This window comes from Botryllus schlosseri, chromosome 11, assembly GCF_051294905.1.
Source record: "Botryllus schlosseri isolate E-star chromosome 11, Bs_hap1, whole genome shotgun sequence".
Taxonomy (NCBI): domain Eukaryota; kingdom Metazoa; phylum Chordata; class Ascidiacea; order Stolidobranchia; family Styelidae; genus Botryllus; species Botryllus schlosseri.
This window is the reverse complement of record NC_137246.1, coordinates 2,182,201-2,204,815: the sequence shown is the minus strand read 5'-3', so window position 1 is coordinate 2,204,815 and position 22,615 is coordinate 2,182,201. Positions and strand designations below refer to the sequence as shown.

At 41.3% G+C, this 22,615-nt stretch overlaps 1 protein-coding gene across 1 annotated transcript; it reads left to right on the top strand.

Moving 5' to 3' along the window:
* Window positions 1-17,983: 17,983 nt before the first annotated feature.
* Window positions 17,984-19,999, top strand: LOC145449986 (uncharacterized). Its single transcript, XM_080328423.1, has 2 exons — window positions 17,984-18,274; window positions 18,401-19,999. The coding sequence occupies exons 1-2, from the start codon at window positions 18,215-18,217 to the stop codon at window positions 19,469-19,471; spliced, it is 1,131 nt and encodes a 376-aa protein (XP_080184549.1). The 5' UTR covers window positions 17,984-18,214; the 3' UTR covers window positions 19,472-19,999.
* The last annotated feature ends 2,616 nt before the right edge of the window (window positions 20,000-22,615 follow it).

Sequence of the window (22,615 nt, the reverse complement as noted above, 5' to 3'; positions counted from 1 at the left end):
CTCTGTGGTGTTGGTTATCGGGTGCTTACTTTTCCTTGGCCAGCAGTCAAGTTAAGAAAGATATTGAAAGGTTGATACTGACTTAATGGTACTTATTACATATTAGTATTTATATATAGGCCAAGCTGCAAAATACTACACCTACGCGGCTTCATATGTTGAAATATATTAATGCTTGTTCGCATATTCTGGTATTCTGATACACAGGGTGGGTACTAGTTCGGCCTACATATAAAAACCTTTTCGAACTATATGGACAACTTCACCAATACCAATGTCTAGGGTTCATTTAAAACAAAAATAAATTCAAAAATGGCCCTTGTTTATAACATGTTTTTATTGTGTTATTTAGCCATGACGTCACGAATCTTTAGTTGTGACGTCACAGTGTATTGACAGTTAAAATTGAAAATATAGGGTCCTTTGAGGAAAAAGGCTTCCGACCCCTGTCATAAACGGACAAAAATATTTGTGATCAGGCCTACATCTTATGCAGCATTTTTACGGTCGGCCGTCATCATAATCATGACATCCATTCCGTACCAATGATCTATATCTATACGTGCTGCTACTGTCGAACCGACGAAGATTCCGAGGGTTCTAACCACTCCATTATACTTTGATTATAACGGTTGCAAATCGTCCTCGGGCTCATTCTACATGATTTGTCGGAAGTATTTACTCAATTATGGTATAATTGTACAACATTTTTTTCAAAACTATGTTTAAACGAAGTGTTCCAAAATATCACTTGTTTTCAATGCAACCCTACGAATGCCCCAAAATGCATTGCATCGATCGACACATATAACATATTAGCACACGGGCTTCATATTTTGTCATGTTACGCTCCAGCCAATTGATCGACAACAGTGCTTCTTAACCGGGATTCGCTGAGCTAGTCTGGAGGGTCAACCGGAGTCAAGACACACGCACGACTCATACAGAAGAATTGACACTGATCTGCGGTAACTATTCATTATAATCTTTTTGTTTTATGTTGTAAACGCGACGTTCTTTTAACATTGTTCTTGATGTCCAGTTGATTTTATGCACAAGTATTCTGTAGAGGTTAAATGTGGTAGATTGTTGTATATGTGAATGTGGGACAACATAGGTTTCAGAGACAGCTTACAGATTAGCGTATATGTTCGTCAGGTATGATTTACAATATACTCAATCGTTTTTCAATTGAATAACATATTCATATTGTAATGAACCCGAATATTTTATGCTGACACTCGTTAGGGGTAATCGTCAGCAACTATATAGTAGAGAATTGGAAAGAACATTGTATCGCGATGCTGTATATGTTCTGTCCGATTCTCTACTAGTTGCTGAAGATTACCCCTGGCGAGTGTCAGCCGAAAATATTCGAGTTCATTTCAATATGAATATACTATTCAATTGTATATTGAAGTTCTGTACTTCCAAGAAGCTCTTCAATCGTTATTGCAACCGCCGTTCTTAGTAAGCGACATTCTTGAAATAAACCATCATTGGGTAAATAAATCTATAAAGCTATGCATTGGGTTTAAGAATTTGGTCCCCAGGACAAGCCAATTTTATAGGTTGCCACTCCATGCACTGGTAGACATGTTCTATGCACTGTGTAATTTCTACAGCGGGCACGGCGGGAAAGGCAGTATATTTCTGACTGCAAAGCTGTGATTGCCTAATAAACCGCGAGCGCTGCACCACGCGCGCCAGAGTAAATCAACGAAAGGCTTATGTAAACCCTTATCCGGTGAGGACAAATGTTAGTTTACTTAATCTCCCTTCTGTCAAGATGTATAATGACGTAAATAGATCGGGCGAGCGAGCATACCTACAACGCCGCCGGATCTCCTCTGCCCAGACGTCGAAAAACAGCAGATGTTTTCAGAGTGGAGTTTAAAGGCACTTGGGGCTTTGAATAAATATTTTTGCGCGACGCGAGCCATTCATCGCGCAGTCGCGTAAAACGTATCATTCCGCGGGTGGCATAATGTCAAGGGAAAAAGTCGCGGGTAACTCAAGCTGTGCAGCGGTCTTGTTTTCAAAGGCGTTCCCATCTTTAATAACCCTGTTCTTTTGCTTATTAGCAACCAATTTTGAATTTCAACTGGGTGAGAAGATAAAAATAGCATCCGATGATAGAAGGGCTGCTTATTATTCATAGTTTTCGAACCTTTGAAAGCAGTTTAGACTCACCACGTCGGCCACTCGCTGAGTCAATTCAGTATAACCAAGTTGAATAGCATACAATTATGCGAGAACTACGCGGATTTCCCTTCACGCCTTCTGATCCGGACTCACAGCATTGAGATATTACGATTGGAAACGATTACAGAACGTATTTACATTATCGGCGCAGAGCAGTGTGCTCATTAATGATCGACCTATTGATCTATCCATCATTTTATAAAGATGATTGTTTACTGATAGGGTGTGTCCGTACATATGGTTTGATTTCACCTGTCATTTTCAAACTGTTATGGTGTGCTTGCGCTAAAATATACATCATGAGTGTTCAGACCGCTGTGTACCGTAGATCAGGGTTGTAATGACTCGAGTCAGACTCGAGTCACGATTTTTTGATGACTCGACTTGACTCGAGTCATTTTATCAAAATCCGGAAATGACTCGACTCGACTCGAGTCAATCTGTGTATTGACTCGACTTGGACTCGAGTCAATACACAGATTGACTCGAGATTCAGAGGGCCAAGACCGACATTTAATTGTAATTTCGAAGAACAGTAAAGTAACCACCCTATTGGGATTACGTCTATTAGTACTGGTACTTGAAAATGCGACCAGAAACTGTTAAAAGTGAGGGAAATTAGTATATTTATAAATGCGAACCATTCGATATCACTAAACAGAATTATAAGAGTGGGTTTAACAAGACTTTAACTGAAAACTGAGCAGTAAACACAATGACTTGGACTCGGACTCGAGTCATAATACCATGACTCGGACTCGAACCTCTGTTCGATGACTTGGACTCGGACTTGACTCGGTGGTGAACTGAAAATGACTCGACTTGACTCGAGTCAAAACCATAAAAGTGAGAATGACTTGTGACTCGGAGCTTTGTGACTTGGTTACAACCCTGCCGTAGATGCTCCGAAGCACGCGTTGGGACCGTCAAATGAGAGGTGTATTTTTTGGACTTTTGGCAGCCTAATCAATGCACGACATGCGCGTAGAACACAAAATATGCAATGCACTACTTAGCTGGCTTATACTGTACGCACTGTATACACACTGCAGAGTACATAGAGGCAGAGGCTCTCGGTGAGAAGCACACCCTATACCGAACCCATCCACGAGAAGAAGAGGAAACAAGAGTTATTTCTAATGTTGAAAATAGATACACAAACGTAATCGTTTACACTCTGCACCGTCCCACTTTCCAAGGACCAATTCAAAGCACTTAATTGTAGGATATCACGTTGGCGAGGACCTCACATCGCAAAATCTTCGATTTGGTGGTCAACGTACGTCCGCTTACAAAAACAGTCAATTCAATGTTCTGTCTTAATAAACCTTGTCACAAATGCATACTGAACGTACTAAAAGCAGCCCACCTATTTCAGACAACAAGTGCACCAAGTTCGTCTCGCGATAAGCATAAAGATATGCAATCAAAAACTACTCGTGTAATAAATCATACGACAATATTCCACTCCATAATCGCATAATTCATCGTGGTGTCGCTATCTCTTGGGATCAGAACAATTTTATGTAATCCGGTCAGTAAGCCTATCTATCGGCGAATTCCAGATCTACACGAAATAACTCTGTATATTCTATAACGGTGCATTGGATTATATAAAAGTGGAAAACAATGCGTGCATGAGAATATCATCTGTAATATTCCGAGTAGTTTGTAACGAAATTCCTGATCTTCACAACGGTCCCGAAATTCGTACGATAAACACGACAGTCGGTTTAGTCGCATGATGCATGATGATGTGAGAACTCGTTTACAAGTAATTTCGCTGGATGTAAATCTTTGCCTAAAGCATGACTTACTTTGTCGCTAGTACACACAAACATAAACATAACAGATATCGATGGTTCGAGTTATTCACGCTGTAAAATCATGGTACAGAATACAGACTTTATTTAATTATGTTGCAAAATAGCCCGTTCTAGATCAATGCCCCGGAAGCAGGCGCACTCATTGATTATAATGGATGTGCTGTAAATCGGCGTATCATTCTATAATTATTTTTATTGTCATTACGTATCCGCTGTAAAGCACCCAAGTTTAGGTCATGAGAGCGATAAATCGATGTATCTTCCGCCGACTTTTGAACTCTGGCGGAAGCGCAGCCCACATTTTATACAGCCGGATGAAAGCTAATGATCTTTATTCGCCGATACTTCAATATTTCATTCATTCCGGACAGTAGTCAGTGTTGCTCATTAAAGGGTTGAGATGTCGCGCAACACTGCGCCCAGTCACCAGAGCGTAGCGCTGGCCAGAACCATATCTACAATGGCCTTGCATCGAGTCATAGCTTATTATATTGATGGCTGTCTCCGAATTGCTGTACTTATGACCATCGACCATACACTGATACTGTACATGGGAGCACTCATCTTCTATTTATAGAATCACATTAATAATCAGACAAATCACGAAAGAGCGCATAGGCATTTATACACTTTTACCACCTAGGGTAAGATTAATGACCAGCTTACAAACAGCTTGGCTTTACGACGAAAGATGCTTCACCACCGGTACAAACATGCATCGCGACGCTGACTCGGCCAAGAAGCATCATATATCCTACCGCAAGTACCGAGCTAGCAATAGCATAGCAATCTCACGATTTGATTTACAAAAAGGCTTCCTGTAATAAACACATATTAGTGATTGATCGCTTGGGACGCTGCTGAATAAAACAGGATGTTGCAATAAACGGTTATGCGTTTGTGCGTAATTCCGCACACTGTTATTTGCCGTCAGAAAGGAAATTTAACGGAGTCTGACCACGCGGTACAGAGTTGCCCGCGAGATTACGATAGTGATGACATGTCAGTACACAATGGCCGGATTCGGTTTCATTGAGTAGCTCCAATTCGACTCGGAGTATCTGGGCCATGCCTTTCACTTCGTTCTTAGCGGATTCACAACACAAATAAACACTTAACCGAGTTGATGACCCTAATTCAAAGCTTTGCTGAGTACGTTTGGGTAAGAGGCCAACAATCGATATGACGTTGAATTATCATCATAATAAGGTCTCGCGGACATGAAAAGTGACGAATGATCCCTATGAACTATTTCTTACAGGTTCAAGTGACTGAATTTTCGAGCTAACCTCGGTATTTTTGGATATTTCAATTGCACGTCAGCCGTGCAAGTATACAAACTTGGCAAAGTTCAACGCTTTTCGAGTAGCGTACACTGTGATATCATCAACAAATATGAGCACCAACTGGACATCCGTTCGGCCGTGCTGAAACCCCTAATTCTTTCAGAGCCGTGTTTAAACAAGGCAGCGTCGACCATATGATCGAAATCGTATTGATACACCGTGATTTACACTACGTCATTCATTAGTGGGTGTGGCCAATGCCTTGCCTACAATGGATATGAATCACTGTGTAATTGCTCATATACATTTGCGACAATAAGGTGCAACAGCTTAGATTACGTAGTATTTTATTATGAAGAATTTTTATGCAAAGAGTATGAGTAGCGTCCTGTACTTTTCCTTCACCAACGATTCACGATAGGAATATCCCAGCCATGCTGCCATGAATCATGCCATTAAAATTGCGCTTACAGGCCTACCCAATAACCCATACACTGTAACGTCTGTTGTAGAATTTGCTCTTCCCGAAAACCTTAAGGTTTCTCTGAGCCTGTCCGCTGTAGTTATAGCAACACACCCAACTCATACATATGATCTCATGACAAGCCCGTATTGGCCATCATTTGGTTGCAGGTAATTCGTCCGAAATCGAAACCCCGTTGTTCTGAAATACTGATTCTATCTCCAATATATGTAAGCTCGTTTGCAAATAAACGATTGACTTCACGATGTTGCGTTCCGACTGAACATTACGAAGACACTTTCTAAGGCGAAACATCGCATTTCAAACTGGTCTCTGACGGGAAAGAGCAGAAGATTTAAAATAAATGTTCACTATAATGTGCGTGTTACAGTTATGCTTTAAAAGCTTTGTTCTTTTAACATTCTGTTGGTGCGCATTTCATTTTGTAATTTAATAGGTGCGTGCTTAAATGTGTGATGTTATAGGTTTCTGTTTCTGTGACTCGGCTGAAGTTTGGGGTTCCCCGAAGGCGTACAGATTAGCGTGATGGCTTATCGCAGTGGTTCTCATCCTTTTTGGCTTCGCGGACCCCTTTTGACCGTCATGGACCCTCGCGGACCCCCTCAAGTTTTAGTTCAATTTTAGCTCTATTATGGAGCAACCTTCATCTGTCTCGTGCAAATATGAACTGTAGGCTTGTGATAAACAGCAAAATAATGATTTTTCTTGAAATAACATCATACTATTTATGTAGAAATTAGTAGACTTTCATTATTTCAAAGCTAATTTTGCTGCTGACTTTCTTGAAACATGTGGTCGTGTCTTGAAAATCCGCGTCTTCGTTTTGATATGAACGAGTGCCGAAAAGATAGATGGAGGCTAATGCAATATTAACGCATAACGCTTCCGACGATACTTTTGGCGTGATCGCCCGAAGAGAGTTTCTACCGCCAAAGTGAAATCCTAATAAAAAAGTATAGACAAATTTTATGCGCCAAATAATGGATCCAAGTTTTCCAATCCGAGAAAGACTGTCATGAAACGACTTGTTCTGTTCGGGTTTACATATATATTTACGAGTGAACATTTTCGACCATGAACAATTCAACATTAACAAGACAAGGCTGCATACCAATATAACTGGTGCTATGAATTTCAGGGTTGGGGGGTAATGCTTTGATAGCAACGAAACACTCCTTGGTCATCAAAATATCAGCCTTGTCGATAGGGCATCCGCAATAAGAATGCGCCAAATCTGATAGCCGAGCTTTAAGAGCAGGTATATCATTGTCTGATTTATGACGAGTGTCAGCCAAACATATTCGGGTTCATTTCAATATGAATATACTATTCAATTGTATATTGAAGTTCTGTACTTCCAAGAAGCTGCTCAAATAGTGGTTACGTATAGGATACAATGGATTTCGTGGCGAGGTTTCAATCCCTGCATTTGGACAAATTAGGGAAATACTTCGAAAAATTTTGTTTCAAACGACTGTTGTCTAATTTGATGAGACTGACAACTTCAAATCGAGAGGATTTCGCAGACATTACGAAGTCACCCTGATTGACGTTACTATCTCTATATTTTTATTTTTTCCACAAACATCAACAAAACGTCTCTAAACAGCAATATGTTTGTATCAGCAGGTTATTGGAAAATTGGCAATGAAAATGAATTTCTACACTGCGATAGTTCATGTCGGACGATTATTATAATGATATGAGTCATGAGTTTTCAGCAGTTGTGATGCGAAACTGCCTCACGCTCTCTCAAATTAAAAAATTAAATAAAAATTACGTTATCAGCAATTTAAAAAATTTAGAGGTCTCGCGGACCCCCTGAAATTGCTTCGCGGACCCCTAGGGGTCCGCGGACCCCCGGTTGAGAACCGCTGGCTTATCGGGTTATTGAATGTTTATAAGCACTGCCCTGTACCAACCGACTGACCACAGCAATGGAATTGGTTGGTAGAAATTATGGAAAAGACGCTGTGTGTTTGACAGCTATATCGGAGAAGTCGTGCTATGGGCAAAGGGGAATTAATTCCTTATATAGCACCCTGACGAATCATCGTAGAATACACAGTATAAGCGTAGATGCAGGTTACGAAAACATACGCCCGCTCGCTGGAACATTACATAAATACTTCCCTCACGGCAAAATTTAGTCAACACAACACCCATTTCGTGTTACACAGCATTGAGCTCCGTAATTTACATCAAATACAATCAGATAAGCGGTTTCAGTCAAAATCTTAGGCTTGAAACGTAGATACTCCGTCATCCCCGTCGGATTACAAACGCACTCGTTTGAAGACGCATGGTGTAACAGGCTAAAAATAGACGCCGGCGTAATCTTATGCTAACTTCGCGAGGGCTTTGTTGCAAATCCCCTTTTTTCATCGGTAATGCTAATAACGCGGATGTAATTTTATACCACAACGACGCGTAACACAATCTATGCCGCTATTTCGTAAATGACCAGCGATTATCGTGTAGTCATAAACTCACACGTCCATATCTGAAGAGATTCAAAACTCTAGTATACAATTGTATACCGCAATTGCATGTGCAACTGTATAATACAATTGTATATGCCGACTCCGCATAATACCATATAACCCGGACAACTGCAAAGACTCCGGTTAATTAGATCACAGGCTCGCAAATCCAATCGTTAGGTTATGGGCACGGCACGATAAACAGTACTTCGTCCGTCTTAACACAAGATGAGTGATTATAGTGAAACAAGACGACCCATGCAATAATAATCGACAATTAACTTATACATGGTCGTGCCAGATTATAGTCGCTTTTAATTGGGCACAGTTGCGTCTAATAGAACAGATTCGAACAGAAAAGTGTAAAAGAACAAGTGAAATTGCTCATTATAGAGTAAAAGAAGAATAAAGGACGCTTCCTTGACAGTTCGGCAGTTAGTTACGTTGTTGGGGATATCAAAAAGTACTATTGAACCCTATATGCGTTGTTACACAGTGAAGCAGTATTTGTTGAATGGTTTGGTATCGCAAATACTGTACAAAACAACTATCCTGAAGGAATAACTAATGTGCATGTTATGCGATCTGTGCCATTTACTGCAGCATAACGCAGCTGCAATTCATTTATTACGTAACAGTACCGTATTCTGACTACGTTATGTGCCTTTACGCACGACCATGAAACGAAAATAATTGATCGTTTCTCCGCTTGATTCGGCCAAAAGTGAGCTTAACCAAACTGTCGGAATTAAATGAAGACTGTATTCATATTGAAATAAACCCGATTATCTTCAGCTGAATCTAGTCACGGGTAATCGTCAGGGACTTGACGAGAATTCAGAAAAACAATCGTGGAAATGTCGCGGGCACCTGTGCTACGACCAGTTCCCATCGTCGATTTCTACTAAGTTATTACGAATTTCCGTACGAACATCCTCTTTACGATGCCTCCAGAAGATTCTTCTGTCGCGAGGCGACCTTAGCGTGTATTATTTCTAATATCAACACTCGTGCGACGAGACCGCGTGACTATCCCGATGCGATTGAACGCTACAAACAAGTGGCACGGTTCGAATTATGCGTCATATCTCAATTCTGGAAGTATAAAACGAGGAAGTAAATTTCCAAATATAGCCTGTACCAAACGGAATACAAATTTCCTAGGCGTGCATCGTAAAAGTAAGCCTGTGAGAGAAATTATAGTGACCTATCAACGTTAGTCATCTATTATTATTAACAGTTGACCCAAGGTAATCGATCGATATGTTGCCCGTTGCTTCTGTTCATGCTGATATTGGAAGGAATGCAAGCCAATACCTGCAATCTGGATCCGAAATCGAACAGGCTGACTCAATTAGTAGACATGCCGACGAAGCAGACTTGGATAACTTTTCCCGGTTAGAATTAGAATTATTGCGACCCAGTTATTTCCATATTAAATTATATATAGAATTATAGCTACGCAATTAGATTAGAATTAGAATTACAGAATTCGCGACAACTTGTACATTGAATCGAGTTCCGTTAATATCAAATCTCATGAACATGAGAATAGCAAATTCAATAGCAATAGCAAGCCTGGATCGTTTCGCGTTATACAGTTCTTCTCTAGTATTTACAGGAAATCGAGGTGGCGAGATAGCGCAGTGGTATAATCCGCGGCTGCAACACCAATGGGTGCGGGTTCGAGTCCGACCGAGGTCGACTTCCGAATTCCGACACCTAAGTGTTGGAGGTTTACCTAGGCTCCTCCTCGCCACCTCATCCGCGTCAGCGGTGTCTTACAGAAAGCCTAGAGGTGGGCCGTGCTATAAGTCGGCAGTTACGGAAAACAAGAAGAATATCGGCCTGGTGTAAATGACCATAGTAGTCGACAAACACCATGAATACCCCAAAAAACAAACAAACAAACAGGAAATCGAGAAATTAAATTAGAATCAAAATGAAGAGCATATGAACATTTCACAAATTAGGTTAGAATTGGAATTAAAGCAAACAAAGATTTTACAAATCTGATTAGAATCAAGTTATCGGCATCTCCCTCTAATTAGTTTAATTATACCACTAGAAATATCTGGTTGGTCACGCTCGGAAAAAAATATCGGTCTCAACATTAGACATTTGATGTCACAACATGGCAGTAGGAATTCAGAGAACCATAATCTGCGACTGCCATAGAGTGGTAATATTCATCTATTTCATATAGTTTACAGGCAGAGATAGTCAAAGTAATCGTAATTGGTGCTCAAGGAGAAGTAGAAGTAACGTCGTAAGTTTGTAATCAACTGCAAGTAGTGTTTTTCAAGTAACTAAAAATAATAGTACTGTAATATTATCTTTGCTGATCACCGAAAATTTGTAAGTAACCACTTGACTAATTAGTGGAAGTCGCCAAGATCTACTTGAGTACTTTGAGAAAGTAGAAGTACTTCTATACTGACCGCATCTGCTTACAAGTGTTCGGACGCAGCGTTTCTTGTGTAGCGTAGCTTTGGGGTGCGACTAATGGAGGTTTACAGCTTTCTACAGTGGAAAATAGTATCAAAACTATAATTGTCTTTGATAAATTAGCTCTTATTGGCAAGGAGCGTATCATTTCAGTACTCCAATCATTGTGCCCAACCATAATATTAAGTGATGATCATCTTTTATGGTTCAAAATGCTATTTTCGGTTTAAAGTTAGTCAGAAGGCGAATTATACATCATATCTGTGACACGTCTAGCGAATGTCAGCTATCGATAGCGGGGTGTTACTTTATGAGCGTTTTATTTAGGGTTGCCTGTAAGGTGTCCGGTCAATACCGAGAAAACCATTACCGAGAATGCCATTACCGAGAATGGACACCACGGAGAATGGACATTACCGAGAATGGACACCACAGAGAATGGACATTACCGAGAATGGACACCACCGAGAATGGACATTACCGAGAATGCAATATATGCAATGCAGGCATGTTATGCATATGCACAGGTCGTGTGAGTGCATCACGGCGTTGCCACATTCGGTATCGATGCTCAGGTATAAATTTCTCGACAACGTCAGTCCCTGTAAGCTATATTCTTGACATTGGCCATTCTCGGTAATGTCCATTGTCGGTGGTGTCCATTCTCGGTAATGGCCATTCTGGGTAATGTCAATTCTCGGTAATGTACATTCTCGGTAATGGCATTCTCGGTAATGTCCATTCTCGGTAATGGTTTTCTCGGTATTGGTATAGAACCTACCTTTAGAAGGATCTGTCCTCCTTTTTGAGAGTTTGTCCCCTTTTTTGAGAATTTTGGTCACATTTACGGCCAAGTTCGACTGAGATACCGTAAATCAGCACCGAAGCAAGCAAGGCGGGTATGTCGGGAGCTGAGCCGGAAACGTGGCCCCTTTTTTAGTCAACCAACTGATAATGAGAAAGAAAAAAGCCGTATTTTGGAAGCTGAGTGAAGAAGTCTACCTTTTTTTAGTCAACCGACCGCGAAGTGGGAAAAATTTATCAGTTTTTCAAGATCTTTCTCCGGTAATCTAAGTTTAAAAATTTTGAAAAAGTGTCTTCCTTTCCCGATTCCAAAATATGGTAACCCTAGTTTATTCATATTTTTGTGTCACACTAATGGAAAATGCCGAATCAGCATCATCAATCCTCGACTCAGCTGCGATGGTATACCACAATGCCTCTGCGGTAGCGCCACCCGCACCGACTGCATCGCAATACGCAAGCTCCTTGCAGAGGCTGCAATCCGTCATATCACCATCTGGAGAACATCTCTCTCACAGTCGCCGTAACGAATCTGACATCCAGAACAAAGCCCGTGTTTGTGTTTACGCGAGACAAGTGTTTTCCATCTCTCGTGGCCTCATTGTGAGAGAAAACCAGAATGAAAACAATTACTGTTACTACTTACTAACACTAAATATATCTTTCATTGAATCGGAACAATACAGTATCTGGTTAAAGTCTTCGGTACAAAGTTTCCCAGCGGGCTATCGTCAATCCACGTCAGTCGGCTTCGTGCACGTTCTGCGTTCTGTGATGGCAGATGACAGCCATGTGATTATTGAAATGGCCATGCTCCAATTACATAGTCACTCTAATTTCAACGGATTTGTGTGGATTTCAAGTGCATACCGACGCAAAATACCTGGCGCAGTGTATGCCCTCATGGACACACAGATTCAATGTAAAATTCCATGTAGAATAGGACTTGGGCGGTGGATAAACGTGGGAGATATCCACACATCCTGAATCTAGATTATATGCATTCCTATATCGAAGGCTATTGTAAGCCATCACCTACTGCCTACGTTTACGGGATCAATACATAATCATAATTCAACCAACAGTCGAATTGAGTTATTCAATGACTCAAACAACAAAAATATGCAGACCTCGACAACTATAGATAATATTTAACTTTTCCGAATTATACTAGAAATTGAATAACATCTACACAGATTATTCCGAATTAAAGTAGAATTAGGATGATAGCTACACAGTTTTTATCCAAATTAGATTAGAATAATAATTACTGAATTTATGAAAACTTGGAAATTGAATGAGGTTCAGATCATTAGAGTTTTTTCTTATGAGCATCATGATGATATGCAAACGTCAGTACAGCAAGCTTGGATAGTTTAGCACTACACAGTTCTCCTGTAGCATTTATTTTTGGAAATTAGATTAGAATTAAAGTAAGGCAACATTTCACAAATTAGATTAGAATGAGATAAATGGCATTTCGCTACAATTAGTCTGGTTAGGCAACTAGAATGCATACTGTTTCGCGAATGTGTTCAAAAATTGCATTTGCCCATCCGCTTTGGCTAGCTACAATATCTACTTAATAGAAATCACTGGTCAGTTGAAGTAATTAACGTTAATTCCACCAGTGACCGAAACGTGACACCTGCAAAATAAGCTCATATATCAGCGTCTACAGCTGAAAGGAACATTGTATCGCTCTCCGCCCTCCAGCAGCTATCCCACGCTTGGTAAGTTTGTTTTTCAATTTGGATGTTCTCTAATTGTACGGTGCGCAAAGTCACTGAATATAGTCGGTAATAGGAGTTGAATAAGCCTCGCTGCGATAAAGAAGAGCCGTGTCGCAACGGTTTATTGTTATTTGTTATCCTCTCCACGACCCGCGGACCAAAAGCTGAGTACAACATAAGACACTTACACATCATTACAATTGCGGGCTACAGCGCCTAAGCCTGGCGCGCGGCCATATTTTCTAGGCGTTGACGAACACGCCTTCATTAAAAGGAACCAATCGTATTATTCCAAAACCGGCGTAAGTACCGATTTAGGGAAATGTGTTCGGGCAGAACAGTACGCACGCCGGTCGGATGTGACAGCTGGAGGATTCTAGTTGTCAAACTAAACTAATGTGAGTAGTGTTTCTCAACCTTTTTAGCGCTCGTACCACTTGAACTTTTAGTAAAATAGCTCGCACCCCCTATCCATTTCCATCACAACTCTGATGTTACCTATATCAAAATCAAAACGACCGCTGACATGAAATCACGCGTAGCGTGGAGAAACGTTTTGATTTGAATAAATTGGCCCAAAAAATATTCCCTTTTTGCTGGTTTGCAAAATAATTTAAATCTCTCTAGATAGCGTAGGCCTAATTCCACAAGGCATATCGTGCCCACTGATTTGGTGCTTCTTATCCCAAGGGACCCACGGACCCTGGTTAACAACCCCTGAGTTAGTGCGAAATGCCGGTAATCTTATTTTAATCCAATTTGTGGAAGGTTTCTATGCTCCAATTATAATTTTATTCTAATTTCAGGTTTTCTGAAAATGCTACTTAGGAGAACTGTATAGCGCGAAACGAGCCAGGCTTGGTGTACAGACATTTGCCATTCTCATATTCACGAGAAGGAACTTTAATTTGATATGAACTGAACATGGTTTTTGTTGTTCTTTTTTCGAATTCGGAATTGACGTTAATTTCACAGTTCTGGTTAATTCAGATTATAATCCAACGCGGTGAAATGTGCATTGTGTAGCTATAATTCTAACTCAGGGGTTCGCAAACTTTTTAGACACGCCCCCCTTTATGATAGTGAAAAAAATTAAGTTGACGTCAGCTTCGCGCGCCCCCTTCAGATACTCTCACGCCCCCAGTTTGAGAACCACTGTTCTAACTCTAAATTTTTCTGGTTGTCCAATTCTGTTGCCGGGGTATACATTGTGAAGGAATTTCATCACTTCGTAGCACCACAAGACCGCGATACAATGAAAAGCCAGGAAGGCATCGAAACGACTTGCACGGTTGTCCAAATCGAGATTTTGCTGTCATCGTAATAGAAATTGCGTGTTTCAGAAGTGATCATAATAGCAAACGATTGCAATGATGCAGCATTGGCCTCACGTCTATCTATACCCCAATCTTGATGTTGCTATGAAAATGTAGGAGACCAAGCATGGTGTGAATGTGCAACATATATGTTTGCAACTTCATGCTGGTACCGTTCCTTGCGATGTTATGAAGTTCTAACTACAATGAGGACTGGCTTTCCGTGACTATGAGCAACCGCGCGCGTCACATCCGGTATCTTCCAACCGCTATTCGTGATCAAAATTTGTTGTTAAATGATAAACACTGCAGCGGGTGTTACTCACGGAACGCGGCATTATTAAAGCTGCAATCCCAGGTATCATATTATGGGGACAATTCAACGGTTTCGAGTCTTCATCATAAATATCTATCATTGCCTACATACTATAATCTATGAAGTGCTGTTATACGGGTTGTATATCGTGTTTACTGATGACCACAGCTATTGTATGCAAGGCTGCAATTTCAGATCCAAAATAACACGCTGATTTGAAATATTTATGAAGATAGCGTGGATTATATTTCCGAACAGGATTTGGATACGCAACACACTTTTCTATCCATAGTCGGATCATACCGAAGTTTGCTGTAATGCTGAAATTTTGTTCGTGGCGTTCAGTATTAACGGAATTCAGCGATTTTTCTAGCTACATTATAGAAACTGAGCAGTCACGGTAACGTAACGCAAAAATAAAGACGACGCAGGAACAAATCGTCTAAATATTGTCATCTGATGGCTGAAACCAACATATAATTCTGATATTGAAAAAGTACAGTATGTTTATGAGATAAAAACGAAAGTGTCACTAGTTACTGTTATGGTACGGTTCGTGGTGTATTCGTGAATTGTACAGTATGTATAAATATATGGTAGAATGAGACGATTTCACAATCTATGCAACTATATTTCGAGGGTTCCAGTCGCGTCGAGTATCACTCAACATGACATCAAAAGTTATGACGATATCGAAGGTTCAAGATATGTATCTTTTATTCGACCACACAGAATATAATGCCAGTTTTACATAACATTGCAGATTATTTGGTGTTTTCGACCATATGTTTCATTGCGCTTTGTGACAATGCCGTGGGTAAGAGATATGCCGTTTCCACTCACGTGCGTAACTTTGCAGTATAAATTTGGTATGAGCCGATACGACTAATGGAAGTTTACAGCTTACAGTGGAAAATCGTATCGAAACTATAATTGTCGTGATAAATTAGGTCTTAGTGGAAAAGTGAGTATCCTTAATCATTCGACCGCGGTTTTACCACAACGTGTGACACAAAAGCCAGTTTGGGTATTTACTACGGCGCGCATGCCACCGGGGCAAAACATTTCCGGCTTGCTGGTAAGCATTGTGTATCATGAATTGCCGCTTTTGCTGCAGGCTCGCTGCGCGTGGCGCAAAACAAAAAGCCGTGCGCAACATCAACTTCCTTGCCGCGCAGTTGAATTGCTTGTATCGGATTGCGACGCGTATTACAGCAACGTATGGAGAGGTTTTTCATTCGCGGCTTGCTGCAACGCCCATAGTATACCAGGCGCGGGGATTCAGATTGCTGAAACGAAGGAAGTTGATTATGTAACGTTCAATTCGCGCTTGTTTCATGTATAAGATTTTGTGATAACGGTGCGATTTTCAATCTTGTACAATCAGGACCTGCTTTTCTCTGTCAACTATATTATGAATAGTTGTTCCATTCTTGAACATTGAGATTGCGACCGATATATGCTCATTGCTCAATCTTACTTTATTGTTAAAGAGCAGGGAGCAGTTTGGTCGAATTATCCAATTCTCAGCTAGTTGCTGGCAATTACCCTTGGTGAGGGTTAGCCGAACATAAACGGGTTTATTTCAATACGAATATGCTAATAAATTGTATATCGAAGTTCTGAATTTCCAAGAAGCTCCTACAATGCTGAATTTTCGGTGGCGGGCGGTGTGTTTTCAAAATCATTGAGTCACATTCGGCATGGCGATACGTTATAAACACTTCACGGGTACAATGTACTTGAAAATACCAGTGAGGGTCATTTGCCTGCCAAAACAATTAATACAATGTGAAAAATCTGCTGCTACATTCGCTGGCTATCATTGCTTGCTTGCTATGATGGTATGAACTTATAGTTGTTGTTGTTGATTGGTATGATGATTTAGTACGTGTCGTGATTGCATTTATGAAGGTCTACGTATGGTCATTGCCACTAACGGGGTACATCTACATGTTAGGGGTAATCAAGTAGGTTATGATTGTTTTCCCTATATTACCTGAGTAGATATGTTTTAGACAGCTCCCAGTTGTACTTTACACTTTTTAGGCAAAATTACTTATTTTGCACTTTGGATTTGTAAAGTAGAGAGTCGTTTTGGGATATGAGGTTTCAAAAGTAACCACCTCTGATAAACTACTATAAGTATGCGACCCCTAAAACTAATAAACATTCCGAAATTACTTACTCGAGTGCTTCGACTTGAAGTAGTCGAGACATCTCTCGAAAATGGATACTTCTTTTTGTAATTGAGTAGAATTTCACAGCATAATTTCTACTTCTGCTTGAACACCAAATCTGAGTACTTTGACCACGTCTGGTCATTGCTCAAATGTTCGTTGTTCAATGTTCATGCATCTCAAAGCTAGTTAAACTGACATTTCTGGTTATTCATTAGATTTAGCGTTACTACAGACAGAAGACGCACCTTCTCATCTCTAAACTATGGACATTTAGTTGAGAGATTACACCTCATTCGGACTCAAAAGATGACTGCATATTACAGTGATATCAATGCTTGCGTGATATGCCATATGTAAAGTTAAGATACGATCGCACGGGGTTTCGAATGCAATTATCATTTGACTAGGAACACTCTGATATCGTTAGATATACAATCCTAGTTGTGTTGTTGCTGTGGCAATGGTTGTATTTTCGTAATGTTCGCTGTTGAAAATATGTATTACGAAGTATCTCTCGACCATAAATGAATATTCGCATGCACTACTCCGAAATGGACAAATCCATGACCTACTTTGCGCCCAAAGTTTATTGGTTACCTTGTACGAGGGTTTGCCCCCCTCTGCGGATTGAAACCTTATCCATTGTCACGGGTGTAACATTGTGTCATACTTACGAAATCTATATTTGCGCTGCTGTTGAAACTACATAATCGCGACATAAATTCTTGCTGTTGCACCAAAGCGGCGTTATTCGAAGCGTGCTGTATCGCGATGCGGTGAATCATTCGTGTAATCATACATCGGTCTGCGTGCGCCTCTAGCGACATACAGGAGAGAATTTAGCGACCAGAAAAAATGCTTTTTTGGGTATAAAAAACGCGTGATAACACAGCAAACTTGCACACCGAATATTGAGCTCTGAGTCGTGACGGCTACTCAGGTGACGGGCGTGCGCAGCAGCATAGGAACCGTTGGTATTCTCACGGTTTGAGAGCCGGTGCAAATGCATGGAGCCAAGCTGCCCGAGCATTTCAATAATCTCTATTTTGCTTTTGCAGTGAAACCAACTTTGCTAACAGTAGTAGTATTATATCTGGGCGATTTGCCTTGCAACTTATAACAAAGCTCAGATGTCGACATTAGTAACAGGAGGGTATACAATGCCTGAACGACTTCACAAAGATTTTTCGGTGAGTGTGCTCGACGTTTGCCGATATTCACGATGCAATAGCCTACTTTTCTATGATTTCAAGTGTATATGCCAGTTTGATATAATTCACTGACAAGAATTTCACTAACTTGCACCTATGTTACAGGCCAACTTGTTCGGACAAGACACGAGCGGTTTTAGCCTTCAAGCTTTACTCGGGATGAACGACAACTTTTCGCCGCTGACGAACCAATCGATGGCCGGCATCAGGCCTATGCAAAGGCCGATGAACACCGTGCGACGAAACTCTACTTCTTCAGTAACTTCAAACCCCTCAGCCCGAAATCGTATGAACATGAACTCGCTAACGACTATGCCCAACACGATTCCAGAAACATCCACTGCAACCTTGTCAGCTGCTATAAGTTCAATCCAAACGGATTTTCGAGGAAGAGCCTACAGCGAAGGGGCTAGTTCGTTAAGCTCTGATTCTTCTGTGCAACAACAACAGCCTGTGGCTTCAAGCAGGTACAAAACTGAACTATGTAGGCCGTTTGAAGAAAATGGAAAGTGCAAATACGGGGATAAGTGTCAGTTCGCTCACGGGAAACACGAATTGCGGCATCTGGCGCGACACCCGAAGTACAAGACCGAGCTCTGCAGGACTTTTCACACCAGCGGATTCTGTCCGTACGGGCCGAGGTGTCATTTTATCCACAACCAAGACGACTCTACCCACCGCAATATGGGCATGCAGATGCCGGCGTCCGGCATGAGCCAGCAGAAGCCTTGCACGCACGGAGTACCGATCGCTGTACCTACCCCGCACGTATCGGAACGTAATCACTACAACCACAGGCCCGCGCAGCTTAACCTGCTCGCTAAACAGCTCAGCAATGGGCCAAACTTCGGATCCAACATGGGATTCAACGGAATGCCGCCATCGCCGCCGTACATGGACATGGGAAACTCGGCTGTCATGTCTCCGACATCGCCGGTATCAGGAAACAACGGATCAGCTTTCAGCTTTAATACAGCGGCGCTGGCTGGAATTATTATGCCTACCGACAGCACTTTTGAAGTGCTTCGATCTCAGGGACATTTTGAAACCACCGTGAACGACGACAGTCCTTTTGACTCACTACCAACACCACCCGACTCGGATAGAGAGTCCATGACTGGCTCTCCACCCGAAAAGCAACGCCTACCCATTTTCCGTTGCCTTTCTCAGTCATAAAAACCGTTCAAACTAGCCACTGTTATATTGAGAAGGTGCATACAGTGAGTGGGTCTGCGACATTGTCGCTAACTTGTCGCGGGGGAAAGCGAATACTTTTTGTTCTAAACTAGATCTCAAGGGAAATGCCGCTCAGTGCATCAGAACTGTAAGTGCCTTTCTTGAAATTTTTTCATGCTTAAATTATTGTTTCCTTGTCATTCTGTAGTCTATTATTTCTGATGCACTTGTCGCCTGGGCGTGACTGGGACGCGGCGGCCGTGAACGCTATTAAAACACTTGTCAACAATTCCATGCGATCGCGTTTTATCAACTTGTGAATTCAGACGGGATGACTTTATTCGGAATTTTGCTAGTTCACATTTATCTTATAACGACTAATTTATAGTACTTTTATACATGCAAACAAAGTACCGTATTGTAGCTGCTTTAGACTGCCGAACGCCTTGTCCGTTGGGGAAGGTGTCACCTGTAGATTGCCGTTACACTGACGCGCGGTGGGAATGTAATGCTGCTATTTGTCCTGAACGTGTTGTGGATACCTATTTCGTGTCGTAGAGTTGGCTAGGATCTCGCCTCTAGATGGGACGATAGTTACGACCACTGTGTACAAACTTGACTAAGTTATCGTGCAGTTACGGAAGCCCTGCTTTGCTCAGGCTCGGCCATTTGTTTGCTACTAGCACGGTAATCGATTAGTTGCATCCCGGGCCCATCGGGAGTCATCGAAATGCACTTAAGCCTGGCCTAATAGGACGATGCTCCGTACGCGGATAGAATTCTGCAAGTCCCAGACTACCGTCCCTATGTAAAGCACTGTAATAACCATCCCATTCCGTTTACTGGATCATCTCGGGAATATGCCCAATGCCCATGTTCATATCATTTGCTGTGCGGGTCGGTTTGTGTATGCGGTCAAATTGGTGACGAAAGGTGTCGGGATACAGTCCCCATAGTCGATGGCCTACGACAATTATTTATATTATGTCTTAATGCTAAATTATTGCTTTTTGCTTAAAGAAAACTGCACCACTAACCTAACGTATAGTGTTCGTTGACCAATATGCTGGGGTTGATTATTCTCGCTATTTGTTCAACGATTTTCACTCCAAGTGTATGAAATATTACTGTTCACTCTCAACATTATATTTGCGACCTATTTATTGTCATTACCTTTCATTACAATACTACTACTTGATGTAGAACACGAATCTCGTCGTTATACAAGCAGTGTAGGAGACAGGGGCGGTCGTGCAGCAGTACTCGGGTTTTTGAGCGCGTGTAGCCTCGCGGGCGTTGCAACAATATGCCGTTGTGTTGACTCCTGGGCGGGTAGATACGCTTCGCGTCATGTGACTTCGGTTGCTCGTTCTAGAAGGTAGCACAGAACGCAGTGCACACACAAGTACGTCGCGCGCGTGCGTGTGTAGCTCGCGCAAGGCAAGGAGAAGAAAAGAAATGGTTTGAATATCAGCTAAGTCTGCTTGATCAAATAGCCTGACACGTCCATAGTTCAAATAAGCCCAAGTGTAGACTTTTAAAGGTGCTGTGATGTTTGGATGAATTTGTAGGCTGTTGTTAGCCGTTGGCATCGCGTGCGACCACAGCTGCATGCTTCAGTACTTCTGAAATAGACCATATGCATTATGCCTATCTGTGTATAGCGTTGTAGAAGTTGTAGCGAAATAGAAGTATGAAGAAATTACCAAAGAATCAAATGCAGTTTCATATCACCGTGCGATACTGCGGCTTTTATTTCCTATCTAGGTGGCACGAAACCATCGCTAAGGTTGCAATATGATGTATATTACGGTGTGTTTTAGACATCACCCACTCATATTCAGCGCAAATGTACTGATGCCCCACATAAATTGATGATGTTGTCGTTATGTATTTGGCAGGGCATTCAATCATTGTTTGTCATATCCCGATAATTACACTAACCCTTCAGCGACAGCGAATTGACTCTATACGACTGTTTACGTTCCGCGAATGAAGTAGGACACCACGGGTTAGTGTTTTGATGGGGAGGGATCAACTGAAATGAGCTTATACCCCCTCGTTAAAGCACTCTGATGAAGAGACTCGAAGCGACTTATTAAAATGTGGAGCCGTAGTTACCGGTATGACATCTAGCCACAGTTGGTTGACTGCAGATGTCGTAATTAAGCATGCACGTCATCAACGACATGATATAATGCACGCATCTTACTCAGTAGATAATACACGCGTGATACTATGCCATCAATATTTCAAGTAGAAGCGCTGGGCAACTAAAACATGAGTAAATATAATTTACGGGTGTGATGTTTTTGGAATGAAAGATGTAATTCTCGGAGGAATAAATGGAGATAGTTTGCAGCGTGTTTCTTAAGATAAGAATGAATATGTATGTAAGTCTATCAAACTAGCTCAAAACGAACGACAGGTGAAATAATAAGCTAACCATGCTGCTTTCTTTGATATCGGCGGATGGCATTTATGGGTGACATACATTTGTTGGGTCGCTTGCTAGCGCTAAGGAGTATCCGGCGCCATGGTTATTCCCCTGATCGTAAGGATTGATTTTAAGACATAAATCGATCAATTGCCACGATGAGATTGTCTAATGAGTCGTTATGAATTCCAAACATTATGGAATGAATCGTTATCGACTGGTGCACTCCGTACTATTTTGGAAGCAAATGTGATGAATGGCGTATATGCATGTCATAGTGGTCAATTAATGGCATATGATGTATACGCTCATATGAAATTACTCACAGTGCATGATATGCTGCATTTCGGCATGCAATGCACTCATCGTGTTTCGCGTATGATTCAATACCTGCGCAGATAAATTTCTTCCACACTTCAGCTGTTAACTCATTGATAAAAAAACTAACTTTACTGCGATTAAGTACGCTGATTTGGCTTTTTGATAACTGATCACATGTGTTACCTTTACGTTTTAGTCTGCAGACTCATACACAAGGACTTCACATATGTTGCTTTTAATCCAAATTGCTACCGTGTTTAGCTACAGGATGTTCCCTAACTTGTGTTGCAATGAATCATACATATGCACTTATCCGCGGGTGGTCAATTTGATGAAACTTTTGCATTTTATCTACGAAAAATGATAACACTCGAGATAGATATCAA

What these genes read in the sequence shown, in the direction of transcription:
- LOC145449986 (XM_080328423.1), top strand. Translation starts at nt 18,215, where the DNA reads ATGTCGACATTAGTAACAGGAGGGTATACAATGCCTGAACGACTTCAC. An exon ending in GACTTCACAAAGATTTTTCG is followed by an intron (nt 18,275 to 18,400) that starts GTGAGTGTGCTC and finishes CCTATGTTACAG; the next exon opens with GCCAACTTGTTCGGACAAGA.